The sequence below is a fragment of the Mirounga leonina genome, unplaced genomic scaffold (assembly GCF_011800145.1).
Source record: "Mirounga leonina isolate KUSES-001 unplaced genomic scaffold, KU_Mleo_1.0 Mir_454, whole genome shotgun sequence".
Lineage (NCBI taxonomy): Eukaryota > Metazoa > Chordata > Mammalia > Carnivora > Phocidae > Mirounga > Mirounga leonina.
The window spans coordinates 20,170,264-20,188,325 of record NW_023270763.1 but is presented as its reverse complement, the minus strand read 5'-3'; the positions used below and the strand labels follow the sequence as shown (position 1 = coordinate 20,188,325).

Genomic DNA, 18,062 nt, shown 5'->3' with positions numbered 1-18,062 from the left:
AAATCTAATTGGTCTGATATAGGGATTGCTATCCCAGCTTTCTCTTGATGTCCATTAGCATGATAAATGGTTTTCCACCCCCTCACTTTCAATCCAGAGGTGTCTCTGGGTCTAAAATGAGTCTCTTGCAGACAGCATATTGATGGGTCTTTCTTTTTATCCAGTCCGATACCCTGTGTCTTTTGATTGGGGCATTTAGCCCATTTTCATTCAGAGTAACTATTGAAAGATATGAATTTAGTGCCATTGTATTATCTGTAAAGTCACTGTTTCTGTAAAATGTCTTTGTTCCTTTCTGGTCTATGTTACTTTTGGGCCCTCTCTTCACTTAAAGGATCCCTTTTAATATTTCTTGCAGGGCTGGTTTAGTGATCACAAATTCTTTAAATTTCTGTTTGTCCTGGAAGCTTTTTATCTCCCTTCTATTTTTTTTTAAATTTTATTTATTTATTTGAGTGAGAGAGAATGAGAGAAAGCACAAGAAGGAAGAGGGTTAGAGGGAGAAGCAGACTCCCTGCTGAGCAGGGAGCCCGATGTGGGACTCGATCCCAGGACTCCAGGATCATGACCTGAGCCGAAGCAGTCACTTAACCAACTGAGCCACCCAGGCGCCCCTCTCCTTCTATTTTGAATGACATCCTTGCTGGATAAAGTATTCTTGGCTATATATTTTTCTCATTGAGCACCCTGAATATATCATGTCAGTACTTTCTGGCCTGCCAGGTCTCTGTGGATAGGTCTGCTGCCAGTCTAATATTTTTACCCTTGTAGGTTATGGACCTCTTGTCCTGAGCTGCTTTCAGGATTTTCTCTTTGTCTCTGAGATTTGCAAGCTTCACTATTATATGTTGGGCTGTTGACCTATTTTTATTGATTTTGAGCGGGGGTTCTCTGTGCCTTCTGGACTTGGATGCCTGTTTCCTTCCCTAGATTAGGGAAGTTCTCGCTATAATTTGCTCCAGTATACCTTCTGCCCCCCGCTCTTTCCTCTTCTGAGATCCCAATTATTCTAATATTGTTTCACTTTACGGTATCACTTATCTCTCAAATTCTCCTCTCGTGATCCAGTAGTTGTTTATCTCTTTTTCTCAGCTTCTTTATGCTCCATCATTTTGTCTTCTATATCACAGGCTAAGTAATCTGCTCGGGTTTGCTCTCTGTGGCTTTTGTTCCCTGAAGGCTTTCTGCACAGCTTTAGAGGATGAGAATGAAAATGGTGGCCTCCCAATCTCCGGCCCTGGAGCCCAAAGCTCAGGGCCCCACTCCTCAGTTAGCCCTCAGAGAAAAGCAGTCAGTCACTCCTGTCTCCCTCATCTCTGACTACACTCCGTGCTCATCCAGCCTGTGACCGAGCATTCCTGTCTCAGGCACATGACCCCATTTCAAGTCTCCAAACCCTGCAAGCTCCTGCGGTGTGCACCTGCACCATTCCTCCCAGGGGAGGAAGAGGGGTTTGTGGTGGTTCTGCCAATTGCTGGGTCCCTGGTCCGAGAGCAGTCACCTGACCGTGCCTTGGTTCACAGTTTATGGCAACCCCGAGCTGAGAGCCCACTCCTCAGCTTGCTCATTACAGCCGTCTTCCCTGCTCCGATGCCTGGGAGCTCTGCCACACTCCGGCACCTCCTGAGGTCACACTGTCCCACCTAGGATTCTGCCCTGCTTCACCACCTGAGTACCTTTCAGGCAGGGGCGTCACTCACAGGGGCAGACTTCTAGAATTTCTGTTTTTGTGCTCTGACACTCTATCACTTTCCAGTGCCGGCTGATGGAGGCTCCCTCTCCCCATGGTTTATCTTCCCATATACCGCCTTGGATTCACTTCTGCATACCTCCTACCTTGCAGAAAATGGTCGCTTTTCTATTTGTAGAGTTTCATCTATTCTTTCCTTAGATCTCTGGTTGAGTTTGCAGGTGTTCAGAATGATTTGATAGCTATCCAGCTGAATTCCTAGGATCAGATGGAACTAAGATCTCCTACCCCTCCACCATCTTGGACTATCGGGGGGGGGGGGGCGGGGGCAGAGGGGGGAGGGGAGAATTTGTAGCCGTGTTTACACACTACCACACGCCTTTAACACTTTCACAAGCCAGACAAATCGTTGCTCATTGCTCACCTTTTTACAGTCTAAAACTTTTTACAGTCTAAAACTACTACATTGATTGTTGATGTGCTTGTTCAGTGTGTCTTGTTTTCCTGGGCTGTGAAAAACAGGGTTTTCCTGCCCCGCCAGTACCGCCCCATGTGTGCCATTAGAGAGCTCCAATTTTTTTTTATGTATACTTGACATTTATTTATTTATTTGAGAGAGAGAGCGCATGTGCAGGGGGGGAGCATAGGGAGAAGGAGGGGGGAAATCCCCAGCACACTCCCTACTGAGTGGGGAGCCTGATGCAGGGCTTGATCTCACTACCCCGAGATCATGACCTGAGCCGGGTTCTTACCCAACTGAGCCACCCAGGCATCCCTAGAGAGTCCCAGTTTGATGAATACATATGTATGTGCCTTTTTTTCTTCTCTTAAGATTGCCAACACTCCTGATAACTGAATGTGTGCTGGTTTACATGACTCCAGAGCAGTCGGCCAACCTTCTCAAGTGGGCAGCCAGCAGTTTTGACACTGCCATGTTCATAAACTACGAACAGGTAAATGGGAGCACGAGACATTTGCATTCTGCATATATGCCCGTGGTGGCTTAATACTCTCCGAGCAACCTCAGTACGTACTCCCACTTATTCTTTTCCTTCTGCCTCTGGCCATTCACATACCTCCTTTTTCATTGATTCTAGCAATCCCCAACATCCCTCATTTCTTGATTTCCTATGAACTTACAGCCAGAGTTTTTGGAACTTCTATTTGGCCTCTTTAAAAGTTTTTTGAGTTCTTCTTTTATTGTTGTATTTACTGTAGAGTCATAGACCTTGGTAGAGGGTATTTGGGCTGTCCTGTGGGTATAGAGGGTAGCAAACTCAGAATCCTTCAGAGGCAGGCCGGTGATGCAAATGGATGAAGTTGGCTAGTATAGGGCAGGCGGGAGTGGTGGGGACTATGGTGAACCAGAGCATCCAGGTCCCATCTCACGGGAGGGGCCCCTGCTCAGTGCCAGCCAGTTGTTACCATGTAGGTGTCTGAGCCTAGAGTTGAGAACTCCCAGTTTTTCAGGAGAAGTTACAATGCAGGATTTTAAGATAAAATTTCCTGATTTCTAAGATTACTGAGTTTAGACCACTGGCTGCCTGTTTTTCTCTTCTGATCTAGTGGAAAGGGTTATGCTTTAGAGGTTTGGAATTATTCAGCTTGTGTCTGAATCCTGGTCCTGGCTTTTCTCTGTGGCTGTGTGACCTTAGGAAGAATTGCATGGTGATTGGGAGTCCATGCTCTGGAGGTAGACTGCTTAGCTGTGTGACCTGGACAAGTTTCATAACCTCTCTGTGCCGGTCTCCTTATCCAAAAAATGAGAATAGTAACAGTCCTGACTTCATAGAGTTGTAGTGAGAAGTAAGTGAGTTAATTTGTACACGAGCATTTATGGCATTTCCTGGCTGTTAGGCAGGCATGAGCTGTTCTTTGGATCTCTCTGAGCCCCAGGTCCTTGTTTTTAAAGGGATAACTTCTCTGGATTATTATGGGAACTTGTGAGATGATGTGTAGCAGTGTGCATGTGACAAGTACTAAATACACGGTAGCTATTTTTATTGCTTCTTTTATTTTGCTTTTATTGATTTTACTTTATTTTTTTATCTCATTTTATTTTTAAATTTTATTACAGACAAGAACAGTAAAGACCTTACCCACTGCAACATACTTACAGACAGATCTAAGGCTAGACCTGGTTGACCTTTTTGCCACCCCATGCCCCAGGCCAGATTCTTGTATAGGTGGTTCTTGGTTGAGTTTTCTTCCTTCCCTCTCCTTAATTGGGGGCACTCCTCAGACTCAGTCTGCAGTCCTGGTGAATGGGTGTAACAGTAGCCAGGTTTCACTCCGTTGTCCACAGCCGTCCCTAAACTGGCTCAATTCCCACCTCCCATCCTCACTTGGTGAATAATAAACATTTAACTTAATTTTCTAACAAAGACAAAATTATCAGCATCCTCACGTGTATTAATTACTCCCATGCCTTCCATGGTTTTCTGATCAGTAGTTTAAAATGACAAAAACTGCATAAATATACATGATGAACGTGTCAATACTGATGTAAGAAGGATAGCAACTTTGTAGAATTTGCTGACTAGCAGGCGCATCCCATAAGTTTTACATGTGTTAACTTACTTGATTATCACAATAGCCCCGCAGGTTTTGTGAGTAAGGGGACCGAAGCACAGAGAGATTAGGCAGCTTGCCCACAGCCACCCAGCCTCACAGCTAGAGAGAGTCAGGCCAGGATCCACCCAGGCAATGAAACAACAGAGCATGTATTCACAGACACCCCTCGATCCTGAAGGAATAGGGGGCAGTGTGACCTTGGTACCCCACAAGCCTCACACATCCACCAAAAGAGAGTAATACTGGGTCTTGTCTGGCGACGTCGTCACGGGAACTCTGGGCATCATTTTATATACTAAAGCGATGAAGTTTTGATACCTTGCGTGTGACAGGATAATAGCACATACGCTAGATAATGTACATTGTGTTCTCTCTTGTGGCATTTGTGTGTATATACACATTAGTGGTTTTTTAAACTGGTTTAAAATGGTTCTTTATGCAAAAAGTAACAGCACATGCAAAATTTTTAAAAAATCAAATAGTACAAAAGGATAGGCAGGGAAAGGCAAGTCTCTCTCCTACCCTGGACTTTAGCCCTCTAACGTGGGAAGCGACATGGCCAGATTCCAGAATTATTCTGGGCATATATAAATGTAGACAGAGTCGTGGTTTTTTTTTTTTCTTAAAGGCACATAGGAGCATATTCGACACATTCCTCTGTACCTTACCTTTCAAAAGTTTATTACCTAAGAAACCATTCCGTATCTGTGTCTGTGTCTGTATCTGCATGTATATCCTCTTCTTTTCCCATTTTCATGGCAATGCAATGTTCCATTAAATGACCATGCCAGAATTCCTTTGACCGCAGATGATGGGCATTTAACTTCTTCCCAGATCCTTCCTGTTATGTGTAATGTTGCCGTAAACATTCTCACACCCCTGTGCGCGCACGCAAGTAGACCTGCAGAACAGCGTGCTAGCGGGCCGAGCACAGCCCATCCAGCCGCCCTTCTCTGTGGGCTGTCGCAGTGTATGCCCTTGTCAGCCCTGCGTACTGTGCCTGCACCCGACTCCATGACCTGCCCTGGGTATCAGCCTTGACTGGTTAGAAATAGAGTGGTAGTGTCTTATTTTGCACATTCGAGAAACAGAAACCCTTGTGGCCGTGCCCAGCCTCCTCTTTCCCTTCCCAGGTGAACATGGATGACCGGTTTGGACAGATCATGATCGAGAACCTGCGGAGGCGACAGTGTGACCTGGCAGGAGTGGAGACCTGCAAGTCGTTAGAGTCACAGGTCAGAGAGTGAGGACTCTGGTGCCCTGAGCCCCCAAGGGAAGGGCACCTTCTCTTCATACATCTGAGAAGCTGGGGCTCCACGGGGGCCGCTAATTCATCAGGCTAGGGAAGTCCAAGCCCTTGGTGTGGAAAATACACATGGACGTTTCCTGTACACTAGGATTTAAAACTTTCATCATGTGGATTTTCAAACAACATGAAAGTAGAGGGAATAGTAAAAGGAATAGCGTGTGCCCATCAGCCCATTTCAGTAATTCACATTTTGTCCATATTGTTTTATTTATCCCCAGTTTTTGTTGGTGTTGTCACTGGAATATTTTAAGGCAAATCCCAGACAGTATATCGTTCTGCCCGTAAATGCTTCAGTGTGAATTTCCTACCAGTAAGGACTTTATTCCCCCTGGGATCATGGTAATACCATGGCCACACCTCACAAATCAGTCAGAACTCCTTCATAGCACACACTACGCAGTGTGTGTTCAGATCTCCCGAGTTGTTTAAAAAAAAAAAAATTCTATAGTTGGTGTGTTTGAAATAGGATCCAAACATGGTCCAATCTTTGTATTTGACATGCCCCTTAAGTTTTAAGATCAAGTGAAGTTTCTTAGAATCTTATAGACCTTGTTTTGAAGACTTTATTTATTAGAGAGAGAGACAGACAGCATGCGTGGGAGGAGCAGGGGGCGGGAGGCGGGAAGAGAGAATCTCAAGCAGACTCCACATTGAGTACGGAGCCCAACTCGGGGCTTGATCCCAGAACCCTGAGATCATGACCTGAGCTGAAACCAAGGGTCAGACGCTTAACCGACTGCGCCACCCAGGTTCCCCACTGGAATCTAATAGATTTTTCTAAATATCTTCTTTTTTTTCTGCCTCCATTAAATAGGTTAGATTTTACATGTCTTAGTCACATTACCACTCGAATGCTTTCAAAAACTATTGCTCCTAGAGAAGTTTCTTTATTTCTCTTTAATATATACTTTAGTGACTTCTCTCCCATTATAGCAATGCATGTTTGGTGCAGAAAATTGGAAAATAAGAAGAAGGAAGATAGGGGCCAGGATAGGCTTCTGAAAGAGGAGTCATCTAAGAGAAATTTTCATGTGCTTTAAGAGTGTCTTGGATTTGTATGCCAGTGCCTTGTACCTTCTCCATTTCTCTCCACCACACATTCTAGAAAGAACGGCTCCTGTCGAATGGGTGGGAAACGGCATCAGCAGTCGACATGATGGAACTGTACAGCAGATTGCCTCAAGCTGAAGTGAGCAGGTGCGGGATCACCAATAGTTAGCCTCACGGTGAACAATTATGAGTTAAAGACATAACTGTCTTTAATGTAAAAACAACAACAAACCCTCAAACCCTAACTAGATTTATTTTGAAACAGGTTAATCTGCTAATACAGACTAACCACTAATAGCACCTTGAGAGTAACTCATTAGCCACTCACTGAGATAGGGTTTATGCCAACACAGATTATTTTAGTCAAAATAAGCAATTGCACCTGTAACACTCCCAGAGCACCCTCTGCAAGTGGAAATTTTGCACAATCCCTGTGTTTTGGAGGAGGAGGAGAATGATGTTGTCCAAGGGCTTCAGGGAAAAGTCTGCTCGCAGATTTTTAAACGGACTTCTCCCCTCATTATAAAATAGATTGTTTGAAAACAATTTTCAAGCTATGTATGATGTGCCTGAAATAGAAAATAGTTTCGCACTCTGTAGCTGCACCTTCAGAAATTGCTGTTGTTAATAAGCTGAGGTGCGTTTTTCTATGTGTATATAAAGGTGAATATTTATTGATATATAGGTTTCTGGTTTTTGAATTAGTAGATTGATACTACATGCATTGGTCTATAAATCACTGTCCTCTTTTAGAAACTTAACAATTGCTTGTATTTCTCTTCACATACCAAAATATACCCAAATATAGAAGGTTCCCGTGTCCTGTTCAATGATGCATAGTATTTATATTGTTATGTGGATGGATTAATTGGTGATAATAATTTTATAGTAATTAAAAAGTAGCGTATAGAGCTGGGCATTTAGTTGTGCCTTATTGTTTACTTTGTTGTGCTTTAATTTCCCTGTTATAAACAACACCACATTTATCTCTGCGCAGTGTTCGTGCCAGCTTTAATTCAGTTCTTGTTTTATCGTTACTTTATACTCCCTGGTTTGTGTTTCCTCTTGCCTCTGGGGACCTACAGGTATAGGTCTCTTACAAGATAATCAGAAGAATTTTAGGCCTTGCTTCTCCACAGAAGTTGCTATTAATTTTTTAGAAGTATGACTATTTTTTCCAAATGTTTACATCAAGGCCTTGACGGGTTGTGAAAGAGATGTCTCCATGTGATCGGGTCCATGTTTTCTGTAGTCTTCTAGAATTTTCCTTTCCCACAGGCTGGTTTTCTTTTGCTACATGTCTAGGTGCTGTTTTGAATAGCCCTGGTCAGGCATCTAAAGTAGAAAGGCTCTAGCAGCTCTTCTGGATGCCCAGGGGTGAGTCCGTAACTGGTGGCAGCTGTCACGGGAGCAACTTTTTTCTAGGCCGTCATTTGTCTTGTGTTGCCATGGCCTAGTTTAGTCAGCGCTGTGTATACCTGACAGAGGAGAGGAACGAGGTGGGAGGGCTTTGGTCTGTCTGCGCAAGGCTGCGCACGAACAGCCCTCCCAGGTGTGGGAATGCCTGGTAGTTTGTGTCTGCATTTGCCCTGGGGCTTCTGCTGGATACTATGTATAAAAAAGAAGTCTAAGGCGAGCCTGTTTATTTAACAAATACGAGTGCCAACTGTGCACCATGTACTTTCCTAAACACAAGGCGACCAACAGAGATCAAAATGGTCCAAAAGATACGCCTGCCTTGGAGTTTCATGTTCTAGGGAACGGCTTCACAATCTAGTGTCTCCTAAGAGCTGAACTTGGTGCTAAACATCCTGGAGCCTTCATTATGGTGCTGGTGTTTTGTAGAAGCAAATCTGCCTCGTGTGTCTTCTGGTAAGATGAGTTGGGAGACAAGTCAAGTACCTTATGCATAGTCACTCTCAGTTCAGATGTGACCCTTAGGCCTGCCTACCAAGACAGGAACAAAAACACAAATACAGAAACGTGTGTAGCAAATGCACATATGTACGCCCCTCCCTCCACCCCCAGCCTGGACTAATGGCAATACCTGAATGTTAGCAGTGACTATTATGAATAGTGGACATATGGATCATTTTAAATTTTCTTCTTAATACTTTTTGGAAATGCCTGAAATTTCCCCCAGTGTGCCCATATTTTAACAGAAAAATTTTTTTAAGCTATTTTATATGTTTTGCATATTTCTTTGTGTGTGCATATGTTTTAAAGCTTACATTTTAAATGCTTTTTTGAAAAGAAATCATACCAGCACATGATAAAAGAAAACAGACAGAATAAAGTAATGTAGAATAAAAACAAAAACCAACCCTTCAATCCTGTTCCCCTCACTACCAGTCTACTACATTCCTTCAAGAGACAAGCACCATTACCAGTTTCTTCTGTATTTTCCAGAGGAGAGCTATGCATATACAAACGTGTATATCCCCCACTTTTTCTTTCATAGATAATAGTATGCCCTGCACATTATTTACTACACAACTTAGGTTTTGAACTCTGTGGTAAGCATTAGAGGCTGTTCTGTGTCAAGGCATATAGACCTATTCCATTCTTTCAGATAGGTGCATATTATCCTATTGTATGAATGTGCTTTAATTTATTTAACCCAGCTCTTCTAGTTTAAGGTTTTATGCTATGATGCTGCAGTGAATATTCTGGAACGTACCTCTTTGTACTCATAGGGTAAAATCTTTTTTAAAAAATTTTTTAATATATTTATTTGAGAGAGAAAAAGAGCAAGAGAGAGACCACGAGCTAAGGGAGGGGCAAAGAAAGAGGGAGAAGCAGACTCCCCACTGAGCAGAGAGCCTGACGTGGGACTCGATCCCAGGACCCTGAGATCATGACCTGAGCTGAAGGCAGACGCTTAACCGACTGAGCCACCCAGGCACCCCTCATAGGGTAAAATCTTAAAGGCAGAATTGCTGAGTAAAAGGATGCGCATTTTCAACATTGATAGAGGAGATCAAGTTGCGTGCAGAGAGGTTGTACCATTTTGTAATCCGACTAGTAATGCAGGAGAGCACCTTTCCCCCATGTCCTTGCTAAAGTCCATATCGGCCTTTTTTTGATCTTTGTCAATCTGATAGTTGAAAAAGTATCTCGTATTTTAATGAGATTGAGAGCGTCTTATTTTTCTTTTTCGGTGAATATGTCTTTTACCTGTCTTTTAAATGAGTTTTAAAAGTTTTTCTCATGAAATATAACAACTCTTTACAGAGCAGGGAATCTACCCTTTGTCATTTGTGTTGTAAGTTTTTTTCTAGTTTGTCATTTGTCTTTTGACTTTATTTATGGTATTATTTTTATAATAAAGATAAAATGGAACCCCACCATACATACTATATTGCACCCTCTTCTTCTTTCCTCTTAGTATGATATGAACATCTTTCCATATTCATAAACTTTGGGTCATCATCTTCATTTTTAATTGTAGAGCTTGTTATTGTCCTACTTTTGTTCTCCCCACAGAATAGAGTCACTTGAATTCCTGGATGAAATGGAGCTTCTCGAACAGCTCATGCAGCATTACTGCCTTTGTTGGGCAACCAAAGGAGGACATGCACTAGGTACGTGATTTTACTTTTGTTGATTTGCCCTAGAAGTGGGGATCTGTTTGTCTCCAAACTCCATAAGGCATGCCTGGAAAGAACTAGAGTATCGGATGCATGTGTCCAAGAGCAATAGGCAGAAAATGAGCTGTTGTATCCTCTGGTTTTGTAGCACAGAGACCAGGTGAATCGTTCAGGTAAATCACGTGTACCAGCACTAAGAAACCCACAGCCCTTTAGAGGTCTCCTCGGGCGTTTCCTCTGTTGGAGGGGAAGAGACCTTGAGAGTTTAGAGCAGTAATCTTAATAAAAGTAACCGATGTTTGTCTTTTGAATCACCTTATAACCAGGTTTCCTAGAGGTCAGGCACACAAATCATTCTGTGTGTCTCCAGCAAACACATGCAGCTGTGGGTCACATTTCTCCCCTTACCTTCTGTGATTAAGGTGAAGTCCCCTCGCCTGGCAGAGGAGGGCTGTGGCAGGAGCGTGGATCCTTGTTCAGTGTTACTCGCTTCCTCGGTCTTGACCCAGTTCCTCCTTTACAGCTGCCCCACGTGGGTCTTGCTTCCTCCGGGGTCCTCCCTTGGGCATCTCTCCGCCCCGTGGAGACTATTTGAGATCCCAGTGTGACCTTAACTGGAGTAGCCGTCATTCAGGTGTCCCGTGGACGGCGTCCTGCAGACTCGTCCAATGACATACAGCCTTAGGCAGGGAGCCCAGACAAAACACAGAACATGACACAGCAAGGGCGGCCTCCCACTCGAACATTCCATGCTGACGTGAGGCTGTTAATCATCCCCCTGGGGCTTAGCCATCCAGTAGTTTATAAATTTACCCAGCAGTTCAGCCCACAAAATCCTTTTAAATTTGTCTTTTTATTTAAGAGAATTTATTAGTGGGGTTTTATACTGTTACCCACACACACCTCCAATTTTAAAAACAACGTCATCCTTAATAGAGACTTTGGAAGCTTCTAAAAAGTCCAGTGAAGAAGAGAAAAATCAGCTGCGTGCCCATCACTCAGAGATAAGATCTGGTAGCTTTTTCCTTCCACTCTTTTTCTAGCTATGTTTTCTTTTTAGCAGAATTGAATTTCTGCGCTTATGTACTTGGAGTCCTGATCTTTTCCACTTAAGTATCCTAACAGCCGTTTCCCCTCGCTGTGAGAAACACTCAGTGAGCATAGTTTTCACGGCATTATAAAACTTCTGTCATGACACTATGTCCAGATTGACTCAACTTTGCCACACTTTTGGAAATGTAGCTCTTTTGTAATCCTATTAAGCTGGTTCTAGTTTTTATAAAGTAACAACACCGGGAACATTTTTCTGTCGGGGGCTGCTGTGTGATGTCAGTACTGTACGTGTGAGGTGAAGATCGCCCGTCTCTGCATTTGCTCAGGGCTCATTGCTGAGTGGGTAGACTTCTGGAGTTGACCGCAGAGCCCATAAGCTGTGACAGTGCTTTCTGTCCCTTCGAAATCCCTTCGAAACCCCCATAAACACAGCCTCGTCCAACCCCTTGCTTCCTTGTGGATGATCTCCTCTTGCCACGCAATAGAGCAGAGCTGCGTGAGGAGGTGTGTGGCCTGTGTTCCCAAGCCGGTGGCCGTGGGCCTGGGGTTCGGTAGTGCCTTGTTCTCCCACCTTAGTCTGCTTGCTCTGCTCTACGGTGTGAGTCTCTTAACAGCGTCTGTGTGTTTCCTTCCCTCAGGTTTGAAGGAAATCACTTACTAATCTGTTGGAGGCCCGTGCTGAGCCAGGAGCTGAAGCCACTGACCTTCCCAGAGTTGCTGGGCTACATTTCCTGGGTGGTGGCCAGACCTGGCCCGCCAGCCTCATCCCACACCCTGAGAAGCCTCAGCACCTAGGGCTGTCACATCACCTTCTGTGCCCGTTGACTTCTCGTTGAAATAAACCTGTTGTTGCCAATCGCCCACGCGTTGGTCCTCCGCCGTTCCTCGCTCCCCTGGGTGGGCTCTTGTTTACCTCCATGTCAGCTGAAACCAAAGATCCTGAATCTTCCTCCAGCCTTGGCTTGCTCCCTCTGAGTCAGCCTCAGCTCGGGCCCCAGCATCCACGTGGGGGTTTACCTTGACCTGGGCCTTCACCTCCACCCAAGGCGAGAGCTCTTCTCGGCTCCTGGCTCTGCCTTGGCCGGGATCTGCCTGCTTAAGTCCTTCTTGTTTATTGCAACCGACTGGATGATGGCCCCTAAAATGTCCCCTCCTGTCCCTCGAACCTCTGAATGTGTTACCTCATACGGCAAAGGGGGTCTGCAGGTATGATTAAGCTAAGGACCTTGAGATGGGGAGATTACCCAGGAGTATCTGGGTGGGCCCAGTGCAATCACAGGGTCCTTACAAGGAGAGGCGGGAGGGTGGGAGGAGAAGGAGGTGTGCTCATGGAGCCAGAGAGGAGCAGTGCATGTTGGAGATAGGGAAAGGGCCAAACCAACTGTGTAGGTGGCCACCGGATGCTGGGAAGAGCAGGAGAACAGACTCTTGGAGCCTCCAGAGGAACCAGCATTACTGACAACTTGAGCCCAGTGAAATGGATTCCAGATTTCTGGCCTCTCGAGCTATAAGAGAGTATTAGTGTTTTAAGCCACAAGGTCTGTGCTGATCTGTTACAGCAGCTACAGAATACTAACAGAGTTAGACAGATGTGTAGGGCCCAGGGCGCTTATCCTGTGATTCAGAAATGTAAGGCCCGTCCACCCCTGACGAACCCTCTGGTTATTGACTGGGGCCGTGAACCTGATCCTGTGTGTGCAGGATGGCAGCCCTAGAGAGAGGACAGCCCCGTCTCCCACCAGGCAGAATCCCCGGTCAGTGTTCTAGAGAGTGGGACAGCATGTCTGTTGGTGGGGTTGACTGATACAGTGTGAAATAACATCGAATCGCCCCTTGAAAAAGTAACTTCCTTTTCAGGGGTCTTTTGAGTCTTAAGAAGTTCAAGGAGAAGCTCTCAGGCTGGTACTGGTATGTCTTTAACACTCCTGGGGACCACTAAGAGTCCTGGGGACTCTTGGGACCAAGCCATTAGTGGATGGATGGTGAATCCATTTAGTGGATCATGTCCACTATTTTAGAAAACTATAGAATAGAAAATTTTAACACATAACTAGTAGGAAAGGTGAGTATTGCTTTTTGATACTTTTCATTTTTTTTTTTAAAGATTTTACTTATTTATTTGTCAGAGAGCACAGGCAGGGGGAGCGGCAGGCAGAGCAGGCAGAGGGAGAAGCAGACTCCACGCTGAGCAAGGAGCCCGACGTGGGGCTTGATCCCAGGACTTTTTCCTCCTCTCCGTGCCCAGTGCTTCCTCCTCTTCCTGGAAGCCCAGGACTTGGTGTTCATGGGTCACCATAGGCTTCTTCCTCCCTCCGCCTCCCTCCTTCTCCCACATTTTGGTTATTCATTCATCCATCAAAGGACATTAGATGTTTCTAACTCTTGGGTACCGTGAATAATGCTGCTGTGAACATTGGTGTCCAAATACCTGTTTGAGTTCCTGCTTTCAATTCTTTTTAGTGTATATCCCCAAAGTGGAATTTTGGATTATGTGATAATTGTTTTTCATTTTTTGAGGAGCCTCCATACTGTTTTCCATTTCACATTCTTGTCAGTTAATGTAAAGATTCCAGTTTCTCCACAACCTTGCAACACCTGCTATTTTCTGGGTTGGTTTGTTTTGCAAATAGGCATTCTAATGGGTGTGAAGTAGAATCTCAAGGTAATTTTGTTTTGTGGTTCCCTAATGGTTGGTGACCTTGGGCATCTTTTCAAATACTTGTTAGCCATTTGTATATTTATAGTTTTAGGTCTTATATTGAGGTCTTTCGTACATTTTGAGTTAATTTTTGTACATGGCAGGTAAGGCTCCATCTTCATTCTTTTGCATGTATCCATCCAGTTTTCCCAGCACTATTTGTGGAAGAGACTGTCCTTTCTTTGCCTACTGAATGGTCTTGGCATCTTTGTCAAAAATAATTTGACCATATACAGGAGGGTTTATTTCTGGGCTCTCTATCCCCTTGGTCTATTTGTCTGTCTTTATGCCACTGTTTTGTTGTACCTGTGTAGTAAGTTTTTAAGTGAGGAAGCATGAGAATTCCACCTCTGTTCTTTTTCAAGATTGTTTTGGCTATCTGGGTTTCCTTGAGATTCCATATGAATTTTTGGGTGGGTTTTTCTATTTCTGCAAAAAACATTTTTGGGATTTTGATAGGTACTGCATTGAATCCGTGGATTATTTGGGTAGTAATAACATCTTAACAACATTAAGCCTTCCTATCCATGAATATGGGATGTCTTTCCATTTACTTATTGAAGTTGTCTTTAATTTCTTTTTTTTTTAATTTTATGTTAGTCACCATACAGTACATCATTCGTTTTTGATGTACTGTTCCATGATTCATTGTCTGCATATAACACCGAGTGCTCCATGCAATACATGCCCTCCTTAATACCCATCACTGGGCTAACCGATCCTCTTACCCCCCTCCCCTCTGAAACCCTCAGTTTGTTTCCTGGAGTCCATAGTCTCTCATGGTTCATCTCCCCCTCTGATTTCCCCCCCTTCATGTCGTCACCTTTAATTTCTTTCAGTCATATTTTATAGTTTTCAGTGCACAAGTCTTTAGTCTCTTTGGTTAAGTTTATTCCCAAGTATTTTGTTCTTTTTGATGCTATTCCATTGCAAATGGAATTTTTTTAAATTGCTTTTTGGATTATCTTTAGTGTATAGAAATGAAACTGATTTGTGTGTGTGGATTTTGTATCCTTCATCTTTGCTGAATTTGTTTATTCTAATAGGTTTTTTGGTGGCATATTTCCTATTTCCTATTCTATTGAAATAGAGACAATTTTCTTTTATCCTTTGCAATCTGGATGCCTTTTCTTTTTCTCACTTAATTGCCCCAACCCAGACCTTCCAAAACTGTGTGGAATAGAAGTGGCAAAAGTGGGCATCTTTGTCTTTTCCTGATCTTAGAGGAAAAGCTTTGTTTTTCCCCATTAAGTGTGATGTTAACTGTGGGTTTTTTCATATAGAGCTTTTATTATGTTGAGGTAGTTTTTTAAATTCCTATTTTGTTATGCATTTTTATCATGAAAGGATGTGATTTTTGTCCAATACTTTTCCTGCATCAATTGAGATGAATATGTGGTTTTCCCCTTCATTTTGTTACTGTGGTGTATTACATTTATTGATTTTAATATGTTGAACCATTCTTGCATTCCAGGAATAACCTCACTTGGTCATGGTGTATAATCCTTTTAATGCACTGCTGCATTTGGTTTGCTAGTATTTTGTTGAGGACTTTTGCATGAATAATCATAAGGGATGGGGCGCCTGGGTGGCTCAGTCGTTAAGCGTCTGCCTTCAGCTCAGGTCATGATCTCAGGGTCCTGGGATCGGGCCCCGCATTGGGCTCTCTGCTTGGCGGGAGGCCTGCTTCTCTCTCTCCCACTCCCCCTGCTTATGTTCCCTCTATCACTGTGTCTCTCTCTGTCAAATAAATAAAATCTTAAAAAATAATAATAATAATCATAAGGGATATTGGTCTGTAGGTTTCTTATGGTGTCTTTGTCTGGCTTTGGTACTAGAGTAATGCTAGCCTCATAGACTGAGTTAGGAAGTGCTCCCTCCTCTTCAATTTTCTGGAAGAATTTGAGGATTGGTGTTAATTCTTATTTAAATGCTTGGTAGAATTCACCAGTGATGCCATCTGGTCAGACTTTTCTTTGTTTGGAGGTTTTAAATTATTAACTCAATATCCTTACCATTTATATGTCTGTTCAAATTTTCTATTTCTTCATAATTTGGTCTTGGTAGCTAGTGGGTTTCTAGGAATTTGTCTATTTCTTCTAGGTTATTCAACTTGTTGGCATATGGTTGTTTATAGTACTCTCATAATCCTTTTTATTTCTTTAAATTCATTACAGAAATCACTAGTAATGATTAGTAAAATCATTAGTAATGTCCCCACTCTCATTTCCAATTTTAGTCATTTGGATCCTCTCTTTTTTTTATCAGTATAGTAAAGGTTTGTCAGTTTGGTTGATCTTTTTCAAGAATATGTTTTTGGTTCTGTGTATTTTCTTTGTTCTTTTTCTATTCTCTATTTCATTTGTCTCTGCTGTAATCTTACTTCCTTCTATTAGCTTTGGGTTTAGTTTGTTCTTTTTCTAGTTCCTCAAGATGTAGATTTAAGATGTACATTTTTTATTTGAGATCTTGCTTCTTTTAAAAAAAATTTTTTTTTCTCTCTCTTTTTTGGGGGCTTGCACTCATGATCCTGAGATCAAGACCTGAGCTGAGATCAAGAGTCAGACACTTAGGGGTGCCTGGGTGGCACAGTCAGTTAAGCATCTGACTCTTGGATTAGGCTCAGGTCATGATCTCAGGGTTGTGTGGTCGAGCCCCACATCGGACTCTGTGCTCTGCATGGATTCTGCTTGAGATTCTCTCCCTCTGCCCCTCCTGCTGTGCTCTCTCTCCCCCTCTCTGAAATAAATAAATCTTAAAGAAAAAAGAAAAGTTAGACGCTTAGCTGGCTGAGCCACCCAGGCACCCCACATCTTGTTGATGTATGTGTTTAGAGTTATATATGTCCCTTTTAGCCCTTATTTTGCAACATTCCATACATTTTGGGGTGCTGTGTTTTCATTTTCACTTATTTAAGGGTATTTTCTAATTTCCTTTTTGATTTCTTTTGTGGTGCGTTGGTTAAACATTTCCACATATTTGTGAATTTACCAGTTTTCCTTCTGCTGGTAACTTCTAGTTTCATTCCATTTGTGATAGGAAAAGATATTTTCTATGATCCCAGTCTTTAAAAATGTATGTATTAAGATTAATCTTTGTAGCCTAACATATAGTCTATCCTGGAGAACATTCCATGTGCACCTGAGAAAAATGTGCAGTGTTTCTGCAGATGTCTGTCAGGTCCCATTTGTTTACAGTGCTTGTTCAAGTCCTTGATTTCCATCTTGATCTTCTGTCTGGTTGTTTTCACCATAAGCTTTTGATTCCCAGAGCTTGTTTTCTGCTTTATGCCTCCTGGACTGCTTTTCCAGGTGAGCATCTTACATCTCCTCTTAAGTGACTGAGTTACTGGCTCCGCAAACTCAGCATTCCTAAAAGCAGCGACATCCCTTCCCCCTCCTACATAGCTCTTCTTTAGAGGCTCTGCCTTCTCTGCCAGTAGACCCCCCACTCCACTCAGCGTCCTCAGAGTCATTGATTTTCTGCTTTTTCTTGTTCTGTTCATCAACTGGGGAGCCGCATTCTGTTGCTCTCTTACAAGCAGCATGAGTTCTCATGTCCATCTCCCCGGCCCCCTGGTTTGGTCTTCCACTGTCTGACATCTGGGCTTCTGGGCCTTTGTTCTCAACCTCCTGCACTCCTGTATGCCACCCTGAGCCGGTCCGCCCCGGCCCTGAGCACCTCGCCCCCACAGTCGAAGGCCGGCAAGGAGAGCATGCTGGGATGGAGCCTCATCCTGCATTTATAGTCTTACTCTCCAGCTGACCGTCACTGGGCCTCAGGTAATGCTCTTGTCTCTCTCTTTGGATTGTGCTTTTTCTGGGTTTCATTTCCATAGCACACCCTCACAGTCCATCCCCAATGCAGACTTCTTTGTCCCTTTCTTCCTTCCATCAACCTTTTTTTTTTTTTTTAAAGATTTTATTTATTTATTTGACAGAGACAGCGAGAGAGGGAACACAAGCAGGGGGAGTGGGAGAGGGAGAAGCAGGCTTCCTGCGTAGCAGGGAGCCCGATGCGGGGCTGGATCCCAGGACCCTGGATCATGACCTGAGCCGAAGGCAGATGCTTAACGACTGAGCCACCCAGGTGCCCCAA

The 18,062-nt window shown here is 43.5% G+C and overlaps 1 protein-coding gene across 1 annotated transcript in view; it reads left to right on the top strand.

The window, feature by feature from the left end:
* Positions 1-12,125, top strand: part of LCMT1 (leucine carboxyl methyltransferase 1) — a 32,134-nt gene extending 20,009 nt beyond the window's left edge. The window contains exons 7-11 of the mRNA XM_034989044.1: positions 2,523-2,643; positions 5,398-5,499; positions 6,679-6,770; positions 10,110-10,207; positions 11,905-12,125. Coding sequence (XP_034844935.1) covers positions 2,523-2,643; positions 5,398-5,499; positions 6,679-6,770; positions 10,110-10,207; positions 11,905-11,927 — 436 coding nt within the window. The 3' untranslated portion in view covers positions 11,928-12,125. The remainder of the gene's footprint in view (positions 1-2,522; positions 2,644-5,397; positions 5,500-6,678; positions 6,771-10,109; positions 10,208-11,904) is intronic.
* The last annotated feature ends 5,937 nt before the right edge of the window (positions 12,126-18,062 follow it).